Source organism: Pleurodeles waltl, chromosome 2_2 (genome assembly GCF_031143425.1).
Source record: "Pleurodeles waltl isolate 20211129_DDA chromosome 2_2, aPleWal1.hap1.20221129, whole genome shotgun sequence".
In the NCBI taxonomy this organism is placed as follows: Eukaryota; Metazoa; Chordata; class Amphibia; order Caudata; family Salamandridae; genus Pleurodeles; species Pleurodeles waltl.
In genome coordinates, this window is record NC_090439.1 from 766,634,259 (window position 1) to 766,651,833 (window position 17,575).

Genomic DNA, 17,575 nt, shown 5'->3' on the forward strand with positions numbered 1-17,575 from the left:
AGGGAGAGCTGGTGCAAGACTGGGTCTTGCAAGCAATGTGCATAATGCAGCAGGAGCCATTATTTATGTGGGATTGAAGAGACCTGGTCTTGTCAGATAGCTGAGGTTGAGTAATTTGAGCTTGTCTGTGGTTGAGGGGCATTAGGAAAAAGCCATTTCCAGGGGGCAGGGTTTGGGGAGGATTGACAGAGGCAACTTAACATTAACTATGTTTATGTATAGCATGTGTGTCAAAATCATTTAAGTGCTCAATTTGTTTAAAGAACTAGGCAATAAAATGTGCTTGTAATCACCATTATGACTCAAGACATACTAGATTTCTAAACCATAATGTCATGATTTATGAAAAATATGTATGAATTAACAATGGTTTCTTTTGTTCTGCACCTGACCAGATATTTTCAGCAATTGAGGCTCACCAGCTATTCCCAAATGAGTAGAGCGATGGCACCTTACTAAGAAGAGGAGAGTCCCAATTCACCTACCCAAAACAAAGGCAACTGATTGCTTGCCAGGAAGCAGGGCTGGAAAGGAGTCTCTTGTATAAGCGGAGTTTCGTTTCGGACAAAGTTTTTCATTTTTCATACTCAACACACTGTTGCTGGTTTTAGCTGGAAAACGTTTAAACACTCAGAATATGTAAAAGCTGCAGATTTTTTAGGGGAAAACTACAAACAAAAATGTCTGCTACAAACATCAAAGACAATGCAATTGGAAGTAGTGGGATCAGTTTATTCACATTCTTTGAAAAATTACAGTTCTCAAATCTTTATTCACAGAATGACTTAAATGTAAAACTTTGAAACTCATGTATAATGTTTCAGTACATAGTTTGTTCTTTCAACAAAATGACTTAACCCAGTCAATTTTTAAGTGGACGTAGTCTAGGAGTAATATGCCATGCATACCAACCCTCCTAATTCCCCAGGGAGACTACCAATTTCAAGGCTAGTCTCCCGCCTCCCGATTCCTCCATACAAAAAGCAGATTCAAACAATTTTGAAAACTGGCAAAAATAAAATGTTTGTCTCCCACGTTCCAATCTCCCAGTCCAAGAATAGCCCTCGACATCAAAGGTTAACCCTTTGTCCTCAATTCTTGGAGGCGGAGATTAGCGTATGTGACAGGCTTCAACTTTTTTTTCCGCTGTCACCATACACACCAATAGACCTGATTCAGGCAGATTGTATTTTTCCCACTGTCATATTGAAGGAGAGGAATTCTCCTATTTTATTTTTATTTTAACATCTCCCATTAGCCTGCTCTAAAATGTTGGCATATATAATATGCTACCTTGTACAAAGTAACAATCAACCTCATTCCCAATGTTGTTTGCGTTCCTAAGTTACAAAATCAAAATAGAAAATTTGGAAGCGGGAAAGCACCACAATTCAAGACATTTTTAACTCCAAATTATGGTTATGACTAAGGAATGTTTCCAGATTTTCTACTGCCATTAAGATAGGGTTAGAGTTAAAAATGGGTGTTACTGGTTATTGAGGATGAGCTGAGCACTCACAAAAGGTGGAACTTTGTGTTGATATCTAATAACATCAACAGTGGTTGATCACATCTAATTTGCAAAGCAACGCATTAGGGACTAGATGTAGTTTTAGAAGTTATTTTCTTATACTTTTCCAGGACATAATGATTTAGATTTTGTAGACCTCCTCAGAACATACTTTTGAGCAAATTTTATCTCAGGAACCGGAGGCAATGATTAGGATTTAGCTGTATCCACTTTTATTTCCACTTAATTTGCAGCAGCCTTTAACATCATGAAGATTCAACAAAAACACATTTCCAATGAATCCTTGGGAAAAAAGAAAACAGTTCATCCAATCAGAGCGGTGCAAGATCATAACCATTCGCCTCTGCTCCAGCATTACTCCAGTACACTCTACTGGGTCCCTGTCCCCTAAACCTTCAGGGCAGCCAACAACATCCAACCCAAAGGGTAAGCGCAAACACTCGAACAAAGCAGAGGTTGATCTAGATGTGTTTGCTTGCCTTAAAAAGACGTTTATGGACTCTCAATCCCTCCCATTCGACTAAGGACCCTAGCACCACAGGGCCCCTCCTCTCCTCCTTTGCCCAGTGACCCAGAAGATGAGGACTCCCCTCCCCCCCCCAAATGCCTCTGATGGCAATGTGGACTCTAGCAGGCCATGACACCCGTCCGCCAAACTCTTGACATCAGATAATGTCCCGCAAGTGAATGCTAATCCATTAGTCCCTGACTCTGACATGTTGAACCCAGACAAACTTTTACACCCACAATCTGTGTAATGGTGCCCAGCGCCTAAGGTAGCCTCTTATATATCGAGCAGATTGCAAAACCTCTTGATAAGCAGGCAAGGAGCTGTCTCCAAGCTGAATGTCCAAGACCTTCTTTAAAGGGTAAAGCGGCTCTTACCTCTGAGATCGATACACAGGAACCACTTTCTAGCCAAAATGTATCTGGGATCCCAAAAAAGGGATAGACCGCTGCAGGCATTCATGCCAGGATAGGCTCCTGGAAATAGCAGGACGTTTAGCGAAGATTCTAGACATGGCGTAGGATGCTAAGGCATCTTACTCCCTAATCTCCCCATAAGCACTGTGACTGGGCTCAAAGAGCTATAATTTTAGAAGAGAATGTCAATTGTGCAATTTCAATGGAGTGCTGGAGATCGCTCCCGATCTAAATTGACCCAAAACTGGGGGAGTTATCTACTTCAGAAGCGAGTCCCGTTGCCCAAGGACATCTTTTTGGGGCTTCATTTGTCTATGAACTGTGCAAGTTCATAAATACATTCACTTCCCTACACAAGGCCCAGTCTTCCATTAAAAGAATCTTTGCTCCCAGTGTTTTTGCCACAGCCGGTCGTGGTTGGAGGCACTCGACCGACCGTGCGTTCCATCAAGTCTTCGCTCGAGGTACACACTTCCGGCTAGGTCAATGGCAAGACCCATCCAAAATAGGGAATTTCTACCCAACGACAAGCTACCCATGTCGTCGGGATGCCAGCGGCGGTTACAGAGGTACCAGCACCTACCTCAATTCTCAAGGTAAAAGTACAGAACTCAGAAGGGTTCAAAATTGGGGGCAAGTTGGCACACTTTTTGCATACTTGGGAGACTTTCATCCGACGCTTAGGCCCTTGAAACTGTAAAGGGTTTCTAAACAGAATTCTATGGGGTTCTCCATCAACCTATTAAATCAAAACCCCGGACATTTCCTTGGGAGAAATCAAAGTGGATAGAACAGGAGATTGCACAACTTTTAGAGAAGGGTGCGCATGTCCCAACCACCTTACATTCACCGAGCTTCCTCAGCAACCTTTTCTTGGTGGAAGAGAGGGATGGCGGACAGTGCCCAGTTATCAATTTAAGACAATTCAACAAATGGCTTGTTTACCACCTCTTCAAGCTGGAGGGAATTCATCTTCTCAGAGACCGCTTTCAGGTAAGCGATTGGATGGTCCACCTGGACCTAAGGGACACCTACCTAACGATTCCCATCTTTCCCCTCACATTTTTTTTTTTTTTCAACAGTTCCACTCACAGGTGTTTTTTTTTTCTTAACAGTTCCAGAGGGGATCTGCGATATTCACATTTAGGTCTCTCCATTTCTGGCTATTTTCCACTCCATGGTGTTTCACCAAAACTCTAAAGCCGGCGTTCGAACAAGAGCCTTGGATGTGTGTCTTACCCAGCTAGACTATATCCTTCTCATGAGCCAATGCCCAGTATGTCTGACAACACTTGCAGTGGACTATCCACCTGCTGGAATCCCTCAAATTTGTGGTTGATAAGAAGTCTTCCCTTTACCCTTCCCAATCTCTACAATTCCTGTGGTTAGTTGTAGGCTCTGACAAGGCTACCCTTGATCTCCTGTCACACAAACTGACCAAGATATGACATGAGCTGAAGAGAACTCTGTCCAAACAATGAATTTCTTTGCATCTTCTAGCATGAATCGTGGGGCTCCTCTCATCCTCCGTCCAACTTATTTTTCCAAGCCCCCTACATTATCAGGAGTTGTAACATCGCAAGATTTCCCACCTTCAACCAGGTCTGACCTACTCTCAGTGCATTCCTCTGTCTGCAAAACAGAGAGAGGAGCTACAATGGTGGATTTCCCAAATGGAAGCCTGGAACGGCCCAGCAACGGTTGGTTCCCAACCCAACCTTGTGACTGTCGGATGCCAGCAGATCAGCTTGGGGAGCACGTTTCGGAGAATATTCCATAGAAGGACAATGGCCATCTGCACAACAGTCTCTGCACATGAACGGTTTGGACTGTAAAATGCTGGACCGAATGAACAGTGTTGTGTCCTCCTCAAGATGGGCAATGTGGCACCAGTTCGATATGTCAACCGTCTCACAGGGAAACGGTCAAAGACCATGTCGGTCTTCGGACATTCTGGGACTACTGCCTAGCACATTAAATCTGAGTCAGCAGAACACCTTCTGGGGAAAATCAATCAGGTGGCAAACTGGCAATACCGCCATTGGAGGGATACCAGATTATGGAAACTTTACTCAAGTGTGTTTTGACAGATCCAGGAGCATTGGGGCCTTTCTCCATAGACCTGTCAACAGGATAGGTATTGCAGTTGGCCTTTGGATTCCAACAGTGTTCACCCATGTGGTTCTCCTAGAATGGAGCATGGAGTTGGGGTACACTTTGCTACCATTCCCAATGATAAAGAGGCCTATCCACACAGGTCTGGAGGCAGAAGTAGGACCTGGTGGTGATCACCCCGATTTGGAGACCTCACATTTGGTTTCGAACTCGAATTAAACTTTCTTGGGATTTTCCAATCAATCTACTTCCATTTCTGAATCTTACCCAGGATCCCCAGGGAATCCTGATCTATTCCTAGCCAGCTCCATGTGTCTTATGGCTTGGTGGATTACTGGGAATGTTGGAAAGTCCCAGGAATTTCACAAGAGGCTGCTGAGTTATTCACCAGAGCCTTGGTAAATAACAAAAATAAAAATATATTGTTCCGCCTGGTCTCAATGGCTGAGTTTGTGTCTCCTAGGCCAATTTTATCCCTTGGGGGAAGATGTTGTCTACGTCTTGAACTTTATGGCAACTCTAGCCTGGGACGGTATGTCTTACAGGTCAATTAACACATTTCAATTGGTGGGCCACATGTTGGTAGGACACCCGGAGGGGGAGCGCTCCTTGGTCTCCAAACCCATAAGGGGTATAAAGGTTGCCAAGCCACCCAAACCCAGGTATTCCATGCTGTGTGATGTGAATAAGGTTCTCAACCTGTTTAAACCATGGCCCTCCACTTAATTCTTATCAAGGAAATGAATGTCATTTTAATTGGTTACCTTGTTATGCCTCATTTCCTACTTAAGTGTTTCGGATGGGAGAGCACAGGATCTAACAGGTAGGGTATTTACCACGGAAAGGGTTACTTTTCATATTGCTCGAACAAAAAGTAATTTTAAAATTGTCTCATATCTAATGTTTCCTGATGTTCCAAAATTGTGTGTGGTTAAGGCAATAATAGTCCTCCATGGAAACGACAGCTGTTGATCACTCTTACTTAACCTCACTAAGCGGTGGCTTCCTCTACTATTGCTAGATGGGTCAGATGGACCAAGCAAGAGATTGGTTCTGATATTTCCTGGCTTGGAGTTCATTCAGTGAGGCGTGCCACAGCTTCTATGGCTTTTTCTTTGGGTGCTATATTGGATGACATTCTCAAAGCAGCAGACTGATTTTCAGACTCTACTTTTAAAAGGTTTTTTTGCAAACCAGTCACAAATCTGGAAACTTTAGTAGTGGATACGCTTTAAATTATCCTACTCCTTGCCTCTGGGTTCTGACATGGAACTAAAAGTTTCCTAGCTATTGTAACGTAAAGTTACAATTCTATTAAGGAAAAGGAGGCTAGGATTAGCCCACCCCTTTTTCCTCTAACAAAGTTAACATGCCTACCTGATGGGATATGATATTTCATTATGTCTAGATTATTTCCATTAATGTAAATATGCATAGGAAAGTTTGTTATGACGGTATATGATTAGATCTCTTTAAATAATTGTTTTGAATTGTGTAAGTTCTCATCATATAAATCCAAACAGCTTATATTTTGATTTTTTCATTAGGGACAGACTCCAGTAAACAGGAATGATCTCATAGAAAACGGCTGTATTTGCAAAAAGAAAGCGGAAGAGAGACAGTCTTCTATGATTGTTATATGAGTTTACACTGCTCTGACTGGATTAACTGTTTTCTCCCTTCTCCCCAAGGATTCATGGGAAATGTAGTGTTTTTGTTGAATCATCCTGATGTTAATGGCTGCTGGAAATAAAGTGAAAATAAAAGTGGAGAAAGCTGAAGCCTAAACCTTGCCTCCATGACGTTAATAGAATTGGAACTTCCTGTTAAGATATCTAGGAAATGTTGTGTTATAGCTAGAAACCTCCAGTGCAGTGATGTCTGCATTTGTTTTGCGAACCAGGATCAAAGGTTTATACATACATGATTTCCATGTAAGAATAAGTGTTAATTGTTATGATTCACTCGTAAGTCTCAAATGAATGCTTGTTTCAGCTTTTTGCATGTATGTTCTGAACTAGGGCCTTTGTCTGAACTTGTCACCTAAAAGTCTAGAACCGGGGAACAGAGCAAACCATATTATTATAAAAATATATATTATCTATCCAAGCACATTGCACAGCAATTGGAAAAGGATTAAGACATCCTAATAAATATCATTTGTTTTCCCACAAACGGCATTACAATCTGAAATAAAACATTCAGTAAAATAAAGATTAAACGTTTACTGTATATAAAAACGCATTTAAGTGCAAAGCTTATTGCCAAATTTTAATGTTAAGTACGAGTAATTCTTAACATTCTACATTCTGTTTAACCCAAACCACACAATCCTTGTAAATAGGAATCTTTACAGTGGCTGAATTTCACTTAGGTTAATCTTAAATTCTACGGGCTGAAGACTCTGCACTTCACATCCACATTTAGGACATGTGAAGTACATGTCAAACAAATAGTTACTTTTAACACAATAATAACAGAATACATGTGCACAGCCTATTGTATGCGGCATGGTGGGCCACTCACCGCAAAGAGAGCATTCTTTACTATGCACAGACACTGATTCAGAATTAGTAGTAGCACTCAGACTAGGCTTGAAGCAAGAAAATAATCTTGCTTTGAGCCTTTGAAAATTAATGAGAGGTAAGAGAAAAATAAGAAATTCAGCAAAACCGTGCCATAAAAGTTCTCTGTTCATGTATTCAAAGCCTACTTGACGGACACTCTGAGGCCTACAGAAAACAGACCTTATCCCCAGAAGTCGCTCTGTCAGTGTTGCAAACTTTCCATTCTGAAGGAAAACCAAGAAGTTCAGCAGCCCACTTAGCTTAAGAAGCCCTGCTGTAAAACTAACAATATGTTTGGTTTTGCTGAAGGTCGATCCAAATGGGTGGTTACTGAACAAATCATAAGATCTTTCTTCCAACCATCGTCCTCCTACAGTGCAAATCAGATACCATAATTTCTGCTGTTTATTCAAAGGCTGATACTTCTCGATTTGGGATAGATTATTTCTGTACTTGATATCCATAATGGTCTGTCCCACAGTAGCATTCTTGGAGTAGACTGTGAATCTCCATAGGAAAATCCATAAAAATGCTTTTAATTCAGGCTCAATGCGGGCTAGTAAGCCTGGTTTAAACCCATGAAAACACTGAGTGAACTGGGACCAAACTAGCTGCTCCAGAGCTTTGTTGAGTTCAAGAGCATCCAACTGACTTATTCTGAGCACAGGGTTGATGTCTTCTGAATGCATTACTTTGGAAGCCATGGTGTTCTCAACTATGGTCCTGCAGGAAAAATAATTGGAAAACATTACTGTGGGTTTCTGCTTTTCAAAATAATTTCAGATGTACGCTTATTTGCAAAATAAATGTTAAAATAAAACCCTATACACACTTCATTAAAATTGCAAAAATCAAGTGTTGCTGTTCCCAAAGTGTTAAAATGATCCATCTGATCAGGCATGTCCATATTTCCTGCAGCAATGGAATGCCTCTAATAAACTTTTGCCCCTCGGACCATAATGTTATCAGAAAGACCTGAAAAACATAAAATCTTGGCCTTTTATAAAGCACAACACTAAACAGCTCATGACAAAGCATCTCTTCCTTCTCATTAAAGTCTAAAAATAAACAGTAAGAACACCTTTGGGGAGGATCTGGTTACTAAGAAGGAAAGTGTTAACATATTTATACCAAACCAGGAAACGGGCTAATCCCACTCAAAGCATTCACCTATATTAAGTGCAAAATACTCTTACTTGCCGACTTCCTGCAATTACTGCTACACCTGTACTAACCCACTTATTGCTGGGGGGATTATTATTATTTTTTTTTTTTTTTTTTTTTTTTTAAGAGTGCAACATTGCGTGGGCCTCAAGATACTGAAATGTTACGATGAATTCGAGGTGGGTGAGCCAACAAGCATCAGCTTTGGCTCTAAAAGCCTGTGCACAAGCCAATCTTTGAAAATACGTGGCATGTATATCATGCAACAAAGTCATTTTAGCATACAAGTGATCTTTAAAATCCCAAAAAGTGTATTTCTTTAACACACCAACTGACCTTAGTATATCAAATTATATCGCTGCACAGACAAGTAATTATTAAGGGTGGGAGCTTTTAAACATGAACTCAGAAATGTTCCTATCCCCATCCTGATGGAATTGTCATTAGAGAACCGAACCCTACATGAGGTCTAATGTCGTCTTATAATTGGAGCACAATTAAAGACTATTAAATCAAACACAACAGAGGTTTTTGTACAATGCACATCCTCAATGCACATTTTTGAAGGTGCCCTCATATGTGATAATGAAGAAAAAGGAACCCCAGTGAAATAAAATATTTGTTGAGGACCATACAGTTTGGGAACGAGAGGCAGCAGAGATTGTGCCCATGTTTTCTGGTTCCACAGTTCAGCTGCTGGATGGGTATACCTAACATAAAAGGTCAATGTATTTTCCTTAATTCGTGGACCATGCGAATGGTGCATGAGGGGAAAGGAAGAGTTCGCATTTTATTTTTGACAATTTTACACATACAAACCTTGTCCAAGAACAGCACTGCTCTTCTCACCAGACATCTTTATCTACTTTCCCAGCACAGGAAGAATTGCCAGGGTTCACAAGATGCGGAGTGAAGGCTGTCACAATCAAAAAGGAATAGCTTCCTGGAGTCATTTTGAAAAGATTCAATGACTTCACTTGGTCAATTCCTGTAGTTATCTGGTGACGTCATCAGAAAGCTCTAACAACAGATCTTTACTGTTTGGTCCCTGGCAGCCAAATAGGTGTGCTGAAAGAGTAGGGGGTTGCCACTAGGCCATTTCTTTTGAGTTTGCCTCCCCTTGACTGAAATTTTGGTCTATGGCTCCTTCTGAGGAGGAAGTGGAGGAGGGGGAGTAGTAGTAGTAGTAGTAGGCAGGTATAAATCTGCAATTATAAGTGTTTGTGATAATGCAATAAGTGGAGAATGTGTGTTGAGGGGATTAAGGTAAGTGTTACTGTTAGACAAGCATTTTGTGATGAACTGTGGTTGAGGCCTGTAATTGGGCTTCTATGTAATATTGTGAGCAGCCAAGCTGCTGAAGGGTGGCTGGTTTGAGGGTTACTATAAATGTTAATGCAAGTGGTTGGCTGTTGGTGTTGTGATGGAGTGCTTACTAGAAACTGATGAAAAGTAGCTTGAATAAATACTGTTTTAAGTGGCACAGTATCACAAAAGTGGGGAAAGAAGTATTTTTGTGTGTGGTATTTTGAGTTATTAGTTAGTGTGGCTGGATGCAGAGAGGAGTGAGTAAGCATCAGTGTAATCTTTGACAAGTGGTCATCAGTGGGGAGGGGAACAAGTGATGCTGCAATATATGGTGGGTGTGCTGTGTGCAAGTGTTAGTGTGAGATGTAAATGGCTATAAATGATTAGATGGTGTAAGAGTATAGGCACGTAGATTATAGAGGAGAGTTGTGTTTTAAGTGAACGATGAGTTATTCCTTAATCATGTGACTAATGATCAGGATCAATTGAGAAGGTGAATGGCGTGGATAATACAGGTACCAGTAAGTTGTACAAGTAACACTGAATGATAAGAGAGGGGGTTGAGTGTGTTGTGGAAAATGGCCACAAAATGATGTGGTGCAAATAGCGGAGGTGGTGAAAATAGCTGAGGTTAATGTTCTGTGCGATCATATGTTTGCAGTGTGATAGATGCGACTGGCAGTTTATGCTGTGCAAGGATGAAAACAGCTGTGGGTGAGACATAACTGAACAACATGAGTGACTGGTTATGTTGATGAACGGTTGTTAAAATGGCTGAGGGAGAGTTCAATGTGAGAGCAAATGGGTGAATTTGTTGACTGCTGGTGATCGTTTGCATTAAAGAAGAATATGGTTTAATAAGTGCTGTTTGTGGGTGGTAGTATAACTGGTGTTGCAGAATAGCTGGGGGTAAATGTGCAAAGTGACTGAAGCAAAGTGGTTTTATAAGATGGTATTTGGATCTGTTTTAAAGTATGTAGCTGACAAGTGCTAAAAGCTTAATAATATAACTGCTGCAGGTAAGTGGAAGTGACTGGGAATGAGTGATGTGGTCAAAACGGTTCTGTGAATGGCCAAATTATGACAGCGGCAGGTCATTGCAATCAGAGCCCAAGTACTGTGGGGATTAGTCTGTTGTAGTCTGGTCAACATATATTGTGCTTATATGACAGTGAATTGTGTTTATAGTACGTTCGGTTTACAACTTATGAGTGAGCAATGGGTTTGTCAGTTGCATGGAGTGTGCAGGTTGTGTGGTTGCTTCCACCCGCTCCCCCGAAAGACCAGTGTTACAGGTGGCTGAAAGTGTGGTGTGCTGTGTGTTTAAGAGTGAATGGGTGGTGGCATGGATGAGTGATGCTGCAACTGAGAGGTATATGTGAGTGACGGTGAGAGACTGGCGTAAACAATTAAGTATTGTGGATTGTGCTATTAGTTTGTGGTGATGAGTGCCACTCAGAAATGTTGCAGGTGGCTTAGTGGTGTTGTGTGAGCCCAAGTGGTATGCTGAGAGGCAAAGTGCTATAATGAGTAAATGAATGGTTGCAGGGGCAAGTTATATTGTGAACAGGTGAAATACATGATGAATGTTATGAGTTATGCAAGTGGCGCTATCAAAGGATAAGTTGTAGCATAAGTATGTGAATGGCTGAGCGGGAGGTCAAGTGAGTTTGACGGCTTGGTGAAGAACATGAGTAAATGGGCGAGTTATATTGTGAAATATGGGAACGGTATTACAATTGAGGGATGACGAGTCGATGGTGAGTGAATTATGTGAATGTGTGAGTAAGTGACATTGCAGAGTTACGCTGCAAAAAGCTGGTTGAGTTAGAAGTTGCTGTGGGCAAAATAGAGTGGAAAATGAGTTTTTAGTGGCAAATTGCAAGAAAATTATGAGTGGCACTGCGAGTAGCGGATTAAGTGTGTGGCTAAGGGTCTTCAAAGATGAATAAGATCAAGTGGTTCTGGTGAGTGCTATTTGGTGGGTTCGGAGGTTGTGGATGACTCAAAACAGTTTAACTTGTAGAATCATTGTAACCCTTGTTCTACTGGTGTGCCCAATTCTGCTCATTTTAAGAAAATATGTAGTGAATTTTTGCAAACTACTGAGGGTTCTGTAGAGGGCCTGGCTGTAGCTGTCGTATGAGTGGCTAATGCATACATATGGAGGCCTAAAAAAAATAAAAAATCATAAAAATGTTACTAGGCCTGCAAGTCGAGTAACTTAAATAATCTACTCGACCTAACTGTAATGTACTTGACCCGTAAATAGGTCTCAAATTGTGTGATCCTAGGCAAACTGGTTGCAGAGTCGCCATTATCTTCATTCACACATATGACTGCACCTTCAAATATGTGAGCTCAGCATTTCTGCAGTACAAAAAAAAAATATTTCATTTGAATAAGTAGACTCTAAAGTTTGCTGCATGCATCACAAGAATCTAGCCCACATTTAGGGAACACATGACCCATGACTTGCTTTTAGTTTTCAACAGCATGGTCACCAGGGAAGGAATATTTCTCAGTTTACGTTTAAACACTCACTTCTAATAAATATATTACTAAACCATGATGTCATTGCATATTGCAATCTACACACAGTAAATTCCCAAGAAATGTCCAAAAATATTTCCATTAACTTGCAGATTTACTGATAAAACTATATAGTGTATTAGCAATCTGTGAAAATTGGGTTTCAGAAAACATATCCTTTGCACACCAACACCTAAAGAATTCTGATTTGTTTTCATCCTATTAAAATGTTTTTCATCACACAGAAATACAAAACCAACTACTGAAATATATTTTGAAATGTTTGTACAGTTGAGCTAGTCATTTAAATGTTGTGTGTTAGGGAAAACCAGACACACTATCATTTAATTTATATTCTATTCTAAACAGCAGGTCACATAGTTCACCTTAAAAAGTCCTGGAACTCTGCATTCAGAAGGAAAATTAATTGTTAAGACAAACTGACTTTTGACCTCTGTCTGTGAACACAGAGCAAATGTGACATAAGAACAAGATGTATAAACATATTTTATTGCCCCTCTGCTTTCTGACTGAACAGACCACCTGTTCTTTGCCAGAAGGGGCAAGAAAGTCCTAAAAACAGGCCTGATCAATTATGACTCACAAATAGTTTGACCTGTTCAATTGTGACTCGCCAATTAAACATAGCAAGTGGTTGAGCAGATTTTTCGAGCCCTGATATTAAGCTGTTACCTTAAAATTCTATATCACCTTTCTGGAATTCAACCAGATCTTCCACCCTACTCGTACGGGGTTTCGACCACAGCATAGTACAGAAACTGCTCTACTGGCAGTAATGGAGAAAGCTAGATATCTGTTAGATCAAGGAGGTTCAGCCTCAATCATTCTTTTAGATCTGAGCAAGGCCTTCGACATGGTTGATCATGCCACGCTTTGTGCTGCATAGCGCAATTTGGTATTGGAAGCTGTGCTTTAGAATGGCTCCTTTCTTGAGAGCTGCACCTTTCAGGTCCTTGACCACATGAGCTGTGGGGTGTCTCAGGGATCTTCCCTGAGCCCCACTCTCTAACATTTATATGTGCCCCTTAGCAGAGATTGTTCGCTCCTATGGGCTTTCAGTAGTCTCATATGCTGATAATACTCAGCTAGTGATATCAATCTCTAATACTACCAGCTCTTCCCACCCAAGTCTTTCTCCCGGTCTCCAGGAAGTAGCCAAATGGATGGCCAACTGCAAACTCAAACTGAACGAAGACAAAACTGAGGTGATGACACTGGGTAACAACCTGTTTTAGTTTTCCCCCTGCCCATCTTGAGAATGTACCCTGTTCAAAGCCTGTGATAAAGAGTCCTGCTTTGTGGCTTAACTAGCCTCACTATAGTACTCCAGGTGAAGTATTTTGCTGCCAACTGTTTTGGGATATTAAGACTACTAAGAAAAGTATTGAATCTTCTTCCTTTTTTGGCAAGAAGACTTATCATCCCGGCCCTCGTTAACTCCAGGATCGACTGAGGAATGCCCTGTATCATGGTTTCTCTCAATGTGTGACTAAGATTACAGGTCACCCAAAATGCCGCGGCTCACCTCCTCATGAACCTCCCTAGGCATTCATCAATGAACAGTGCCTCGAAAGAGCTTTTTTGGCTTCCCATGAAGCAACGGGTGCAATTCATAGGAAAGGTCCTTCACTATTAGGCCCATTAGGCACCCCCTATTCGCCTGGGAGGCCACTAAGATCTTCTACAGCTCTTTTGCTTCAGGTCCCCAAGTTCAAGAAATCCTTCTGGGGCAGACGTTTTTTCCCCCCCCTCACCTTGCCCCAAAACTACGGAGCACCTTCTAATTGAATTGTGGGACATGACCAACAAATGTATCTTTCGTAAGGCTTTGAAAATCTGTTTTTTTTACACATTAGTCCCCCGGCTTATGGTCCTCGCTGCACTGTTGACTGCTCAGCGCTCGGAGGCTTACGTGTAGTCAGGCGCTATATACGTTTTACAGAACTGAATATGAGATGAGGTATTTAACATGTACATCTCATTAAGGTAAATAACAACCAAATACTGTTTCGATCGGTTTTCAAGGCTTAATATATTGCTGAACGCATTAATGTCCATAGGTAAGTTACGTTACTTATGCACCTCAATACAGATTAAAAAAGGAAAGATATAATATCTGCTGTATGTGGGTAACTTCACAGATGTTTGATGTCCAGCATGTTGCATATTATTATTCTCATGAGCATTACAAAGGTAATAAAAAACAGTGTCTAAGGTATAGCTAGCTGAATACCTTCTAGTATGAAAAGTGTATAGCAAACTGTCACAATCATTATTATGATGTCATCATAGGTGTCATCAGTGAAGTAATTTGAGATGTCATCAGCAATTTCATCAATGTTATAACTTAACGAGTCACAAGAGATGTAATATGTGAGGCCATAAGTAGTGAGTAGACGCATGCATCAGAATATGGACCCTAAAATAGTAGGAGTGTGACCGGGAAGGGGGGCAGGGCAGTCGTTCACCACTAAGACACTCAGAGCACTTGCAGCATTCGAACAAAACTCCCCCTAAAAAACAAACAGACGTTCAAATTCTCATTGCATCAGAATAATAAACTGTAAGCACATGCAAGACTAGTCCGTCACAACACTTAACACTCAAGGGCACTTCACAACTTCAAACATTCATAGATTTATAATACTGAAGAAAAAAAAACTCACCGAATCACCAAGATCAAAGGTCTAAGGAGACCTACAACATTAGAAAACGCACATCAACACAGCACTCACAAAATATGGACACTTACATCAGAACTCTAGTGGTGTAAAATGTCCACCCTTAATCTCCAATGCTCACGATCCAGCGCCTTTCAGTAGCTCTAACTTCAAACATGGAAATGCCCAAAGCACCTAAGGGTACACCATTTTCGAGTGTGTGCGCCATATAGATGAAAACTTACATCGCAACAAACACATGCACTCTACTGGATATATACACATAGGCAGTGCTTTAAATTGAAAAATTAAAGTGCAGGTACTCTATGCCAGAGTACCTGCTTGTTTCCCCGAAGTGCCGGTACTCTCCAATTAAAAGTATTACGTTTTTCTTGAGATGTGCCGGTACTCTCCCTCTCAAAATAAAAAAAAGTGCCGGTACTCAGTACCGGTCCATTTAAAGCACTGCACATAGGGTACTCACAAAAAAGACACTAGAAATGTCCATTCCTTCACAAGTATGCACCAAATACCGTCATTGTAACGTAAGTCTGCGCACAGATGTGTGAACATTTTTGCAAAGATACATCCTCGTGCACACAGACATGATCTCCGTAGTGTAGGTGCTGCCCAGTATCACCATAGCATGCACACACTTCTGTATTGTATAAGACAACACCACAGACGTTACTAGTGCGCGTTTGTAGTGGCACTGTGTCCTGACATGCGCATAAAACCAATGTGTACAAAGTCCAGAGTTATTATATGTTCTCTGGTTTGGTCAGAGCCTCTCCCATAAACTCATATATTCACCAACGCACATTTTTAGCATACGCACTTGTGTTGATAGCCATTTTTGACAGCACATTCTATCCTAGCAGAAGTCCTGTTGCGCTGAAGATAATAAGCAGGCAAGCGCATTGTGTGTACTAGCCTGATTTTGACCCTATGACTTTTAAATTACGTACGGGTAACAGAAGCAAGCACTGGTCAGCTCTTTAAAAAAAAAAGCCTATATTCACCCAAGCCTGGGTGGACTTTCCACACCTACCACTCACGTTTATAGAGCCCTACATTCACTGCGGTCTCACACAAGTCTCAGTGAAATTTCTAGAAATCCTAATCCAGACGGCGCACAAAATTCATTATTAAAACAACCCCACAAGCGAAATGGGGTCCTGGTCCCACCGCTCCCAAAACAGGGTCGCATTTACTGTAGGGAATAGGCTCAAGTTATACATGTTTTAGACAGGAGGGCCCCCGCTTCTTAAATCTGTCCCAGGAGTTATATGCCGAGCCTCCAAGGAGGAAAAAAAAAGGCAGGAAATCACACCGTACTAAAAAAAAAAAAAAATACTGACTAGATACGTCTGCCTCCTTCCCTACTCCAAGGAACACTGCAACGAATCTGCAGTCCATACAGCACAGCTGCTGCCTCCGAGTCCCCACTGTCCCTGCAGCCCCGTGCGCAGGAGCAGCTTCCGATATAATTTCACGAACTTCCGGTTTAGGAACAGGGAAATAGAAAGGGGACTAACGTGCAATCAGCGGCACAAGTATAATCACCAAACTGCAACTAGCCTGCTAACCTACTAGAACGTGTCCCCAATTACCTTTTTGCTGCTGGATATACCAGCGTTACATTTCTAGATTTTTGTGTTCAAAAGGAAATATTTCAAGTCTTTTCGGACTGCGATTTTAGCCCCTGTCTTCAGTAGAAATGCGTTCAGTTTTAATATACCATTCACGTATACTAGTAGTATCTGAGGCTAGGAATTATGCAACGACGGAGAACTAAACTAGGCAGCAGCTGCAGGAGTGTCTAAATTATGCAACAATGAAAGATTATAAACTGAAATACGAGTTGCAGTTCAATAGATAGGTTTAAATATCAAACGAAAAATTACAAGGAATATGTTTACAAAAATGTTTCACTGTTGAACTCTAGCTTCCAAACCACCTAGGTCTAAGCATTATAAGTTCTCCGGGACAGGTGTTTTAGTTGAATTCTGGTACTTATGGTCCTGTTTTCATAATGGAATAAACAATACTTCAGGTCCCAGAATTCAAAGAACAAAAATCTGGACTGGGGCAGCAGTTTAGGAATTGACCTGTGAAACCTGACGGGACTATAATTCCTTATTAATTAAAATACACATGATCTTTAGCTGCTGAATTTCCACGAATATAATTGAAACAAGCATAGGCAATGCCAGTAAATCTCGTCATTTTTGATCCATGCTGTACAACAGGGAAGCTGCAGTGCACTATGGCTGAAAATAATTTTAAAAAGTGTTATGATAAAGATTAGCTTTCCTACAAAATGAGGCGAGCATTTTTTATTTTTATTTACCAAGATGGATTAGTAAATATAAAGTTGCGCAAAGTGCAATTTTTTTAATATAGTACCATTGTGCTTTTTTGATATAGTGCCAAATCGCTCTCACATATAAGACCTATTGGCTTTGGCAGCTCGGCTGCTGTACACCATGACAGAAAATAACGTTAAAAAGTGCTACGACAGGGATGCGTGCTCCTACAAAGTGAGGTGAGCATGTTTTCTTTTTATTTACTGTGATGGATTAGGAAATAACAGGTTGCACAAAATGCACTTTTTTAATATAGCACAAATGTGCTTTTTGATATATCGAAAATGCCCTTTTCTCCAAAAATAAAAATGGGGGAGTGGTTTCGAGGTGGGGAGAGGGTAGGAAACAAGGGTACATGGAGGGAGGACTGGACAGAAGGATGCT

At 41.0% G+C, this 17,575-nt stretch overlaps 1 protein-coding gene across 1 annotated transcript; it reads right to left on the reverse strand.

Annotated features, from left to right (window-relative positions):
• Positions 1-711: 711 nt before the first annotated feature.
• PEX2 (peroxisomal biogenesis factor 2) lies at positions 712-16,318 on the reverse strand. Its single transcript, XM_069220388.1, has 2 exons — positions 16,184-16,318; positions 712-7,860 (listed from the first exon to the last, which is right to left on the reverse strand). Exon 2 carries the CDS (start codon positions 7,839-7,841, stop codon positions 6,921-6,923), a length of 921 nt encoding a protein of 306 aa, XP_069076489.1. The 5' UTR covers positions 7,842-7,860; positions 16,184-16,318; the 3' UTR covers positions 712-6,920.
• Positions 16,319-17,575: the final 1,257 nt, after the last annotated feature.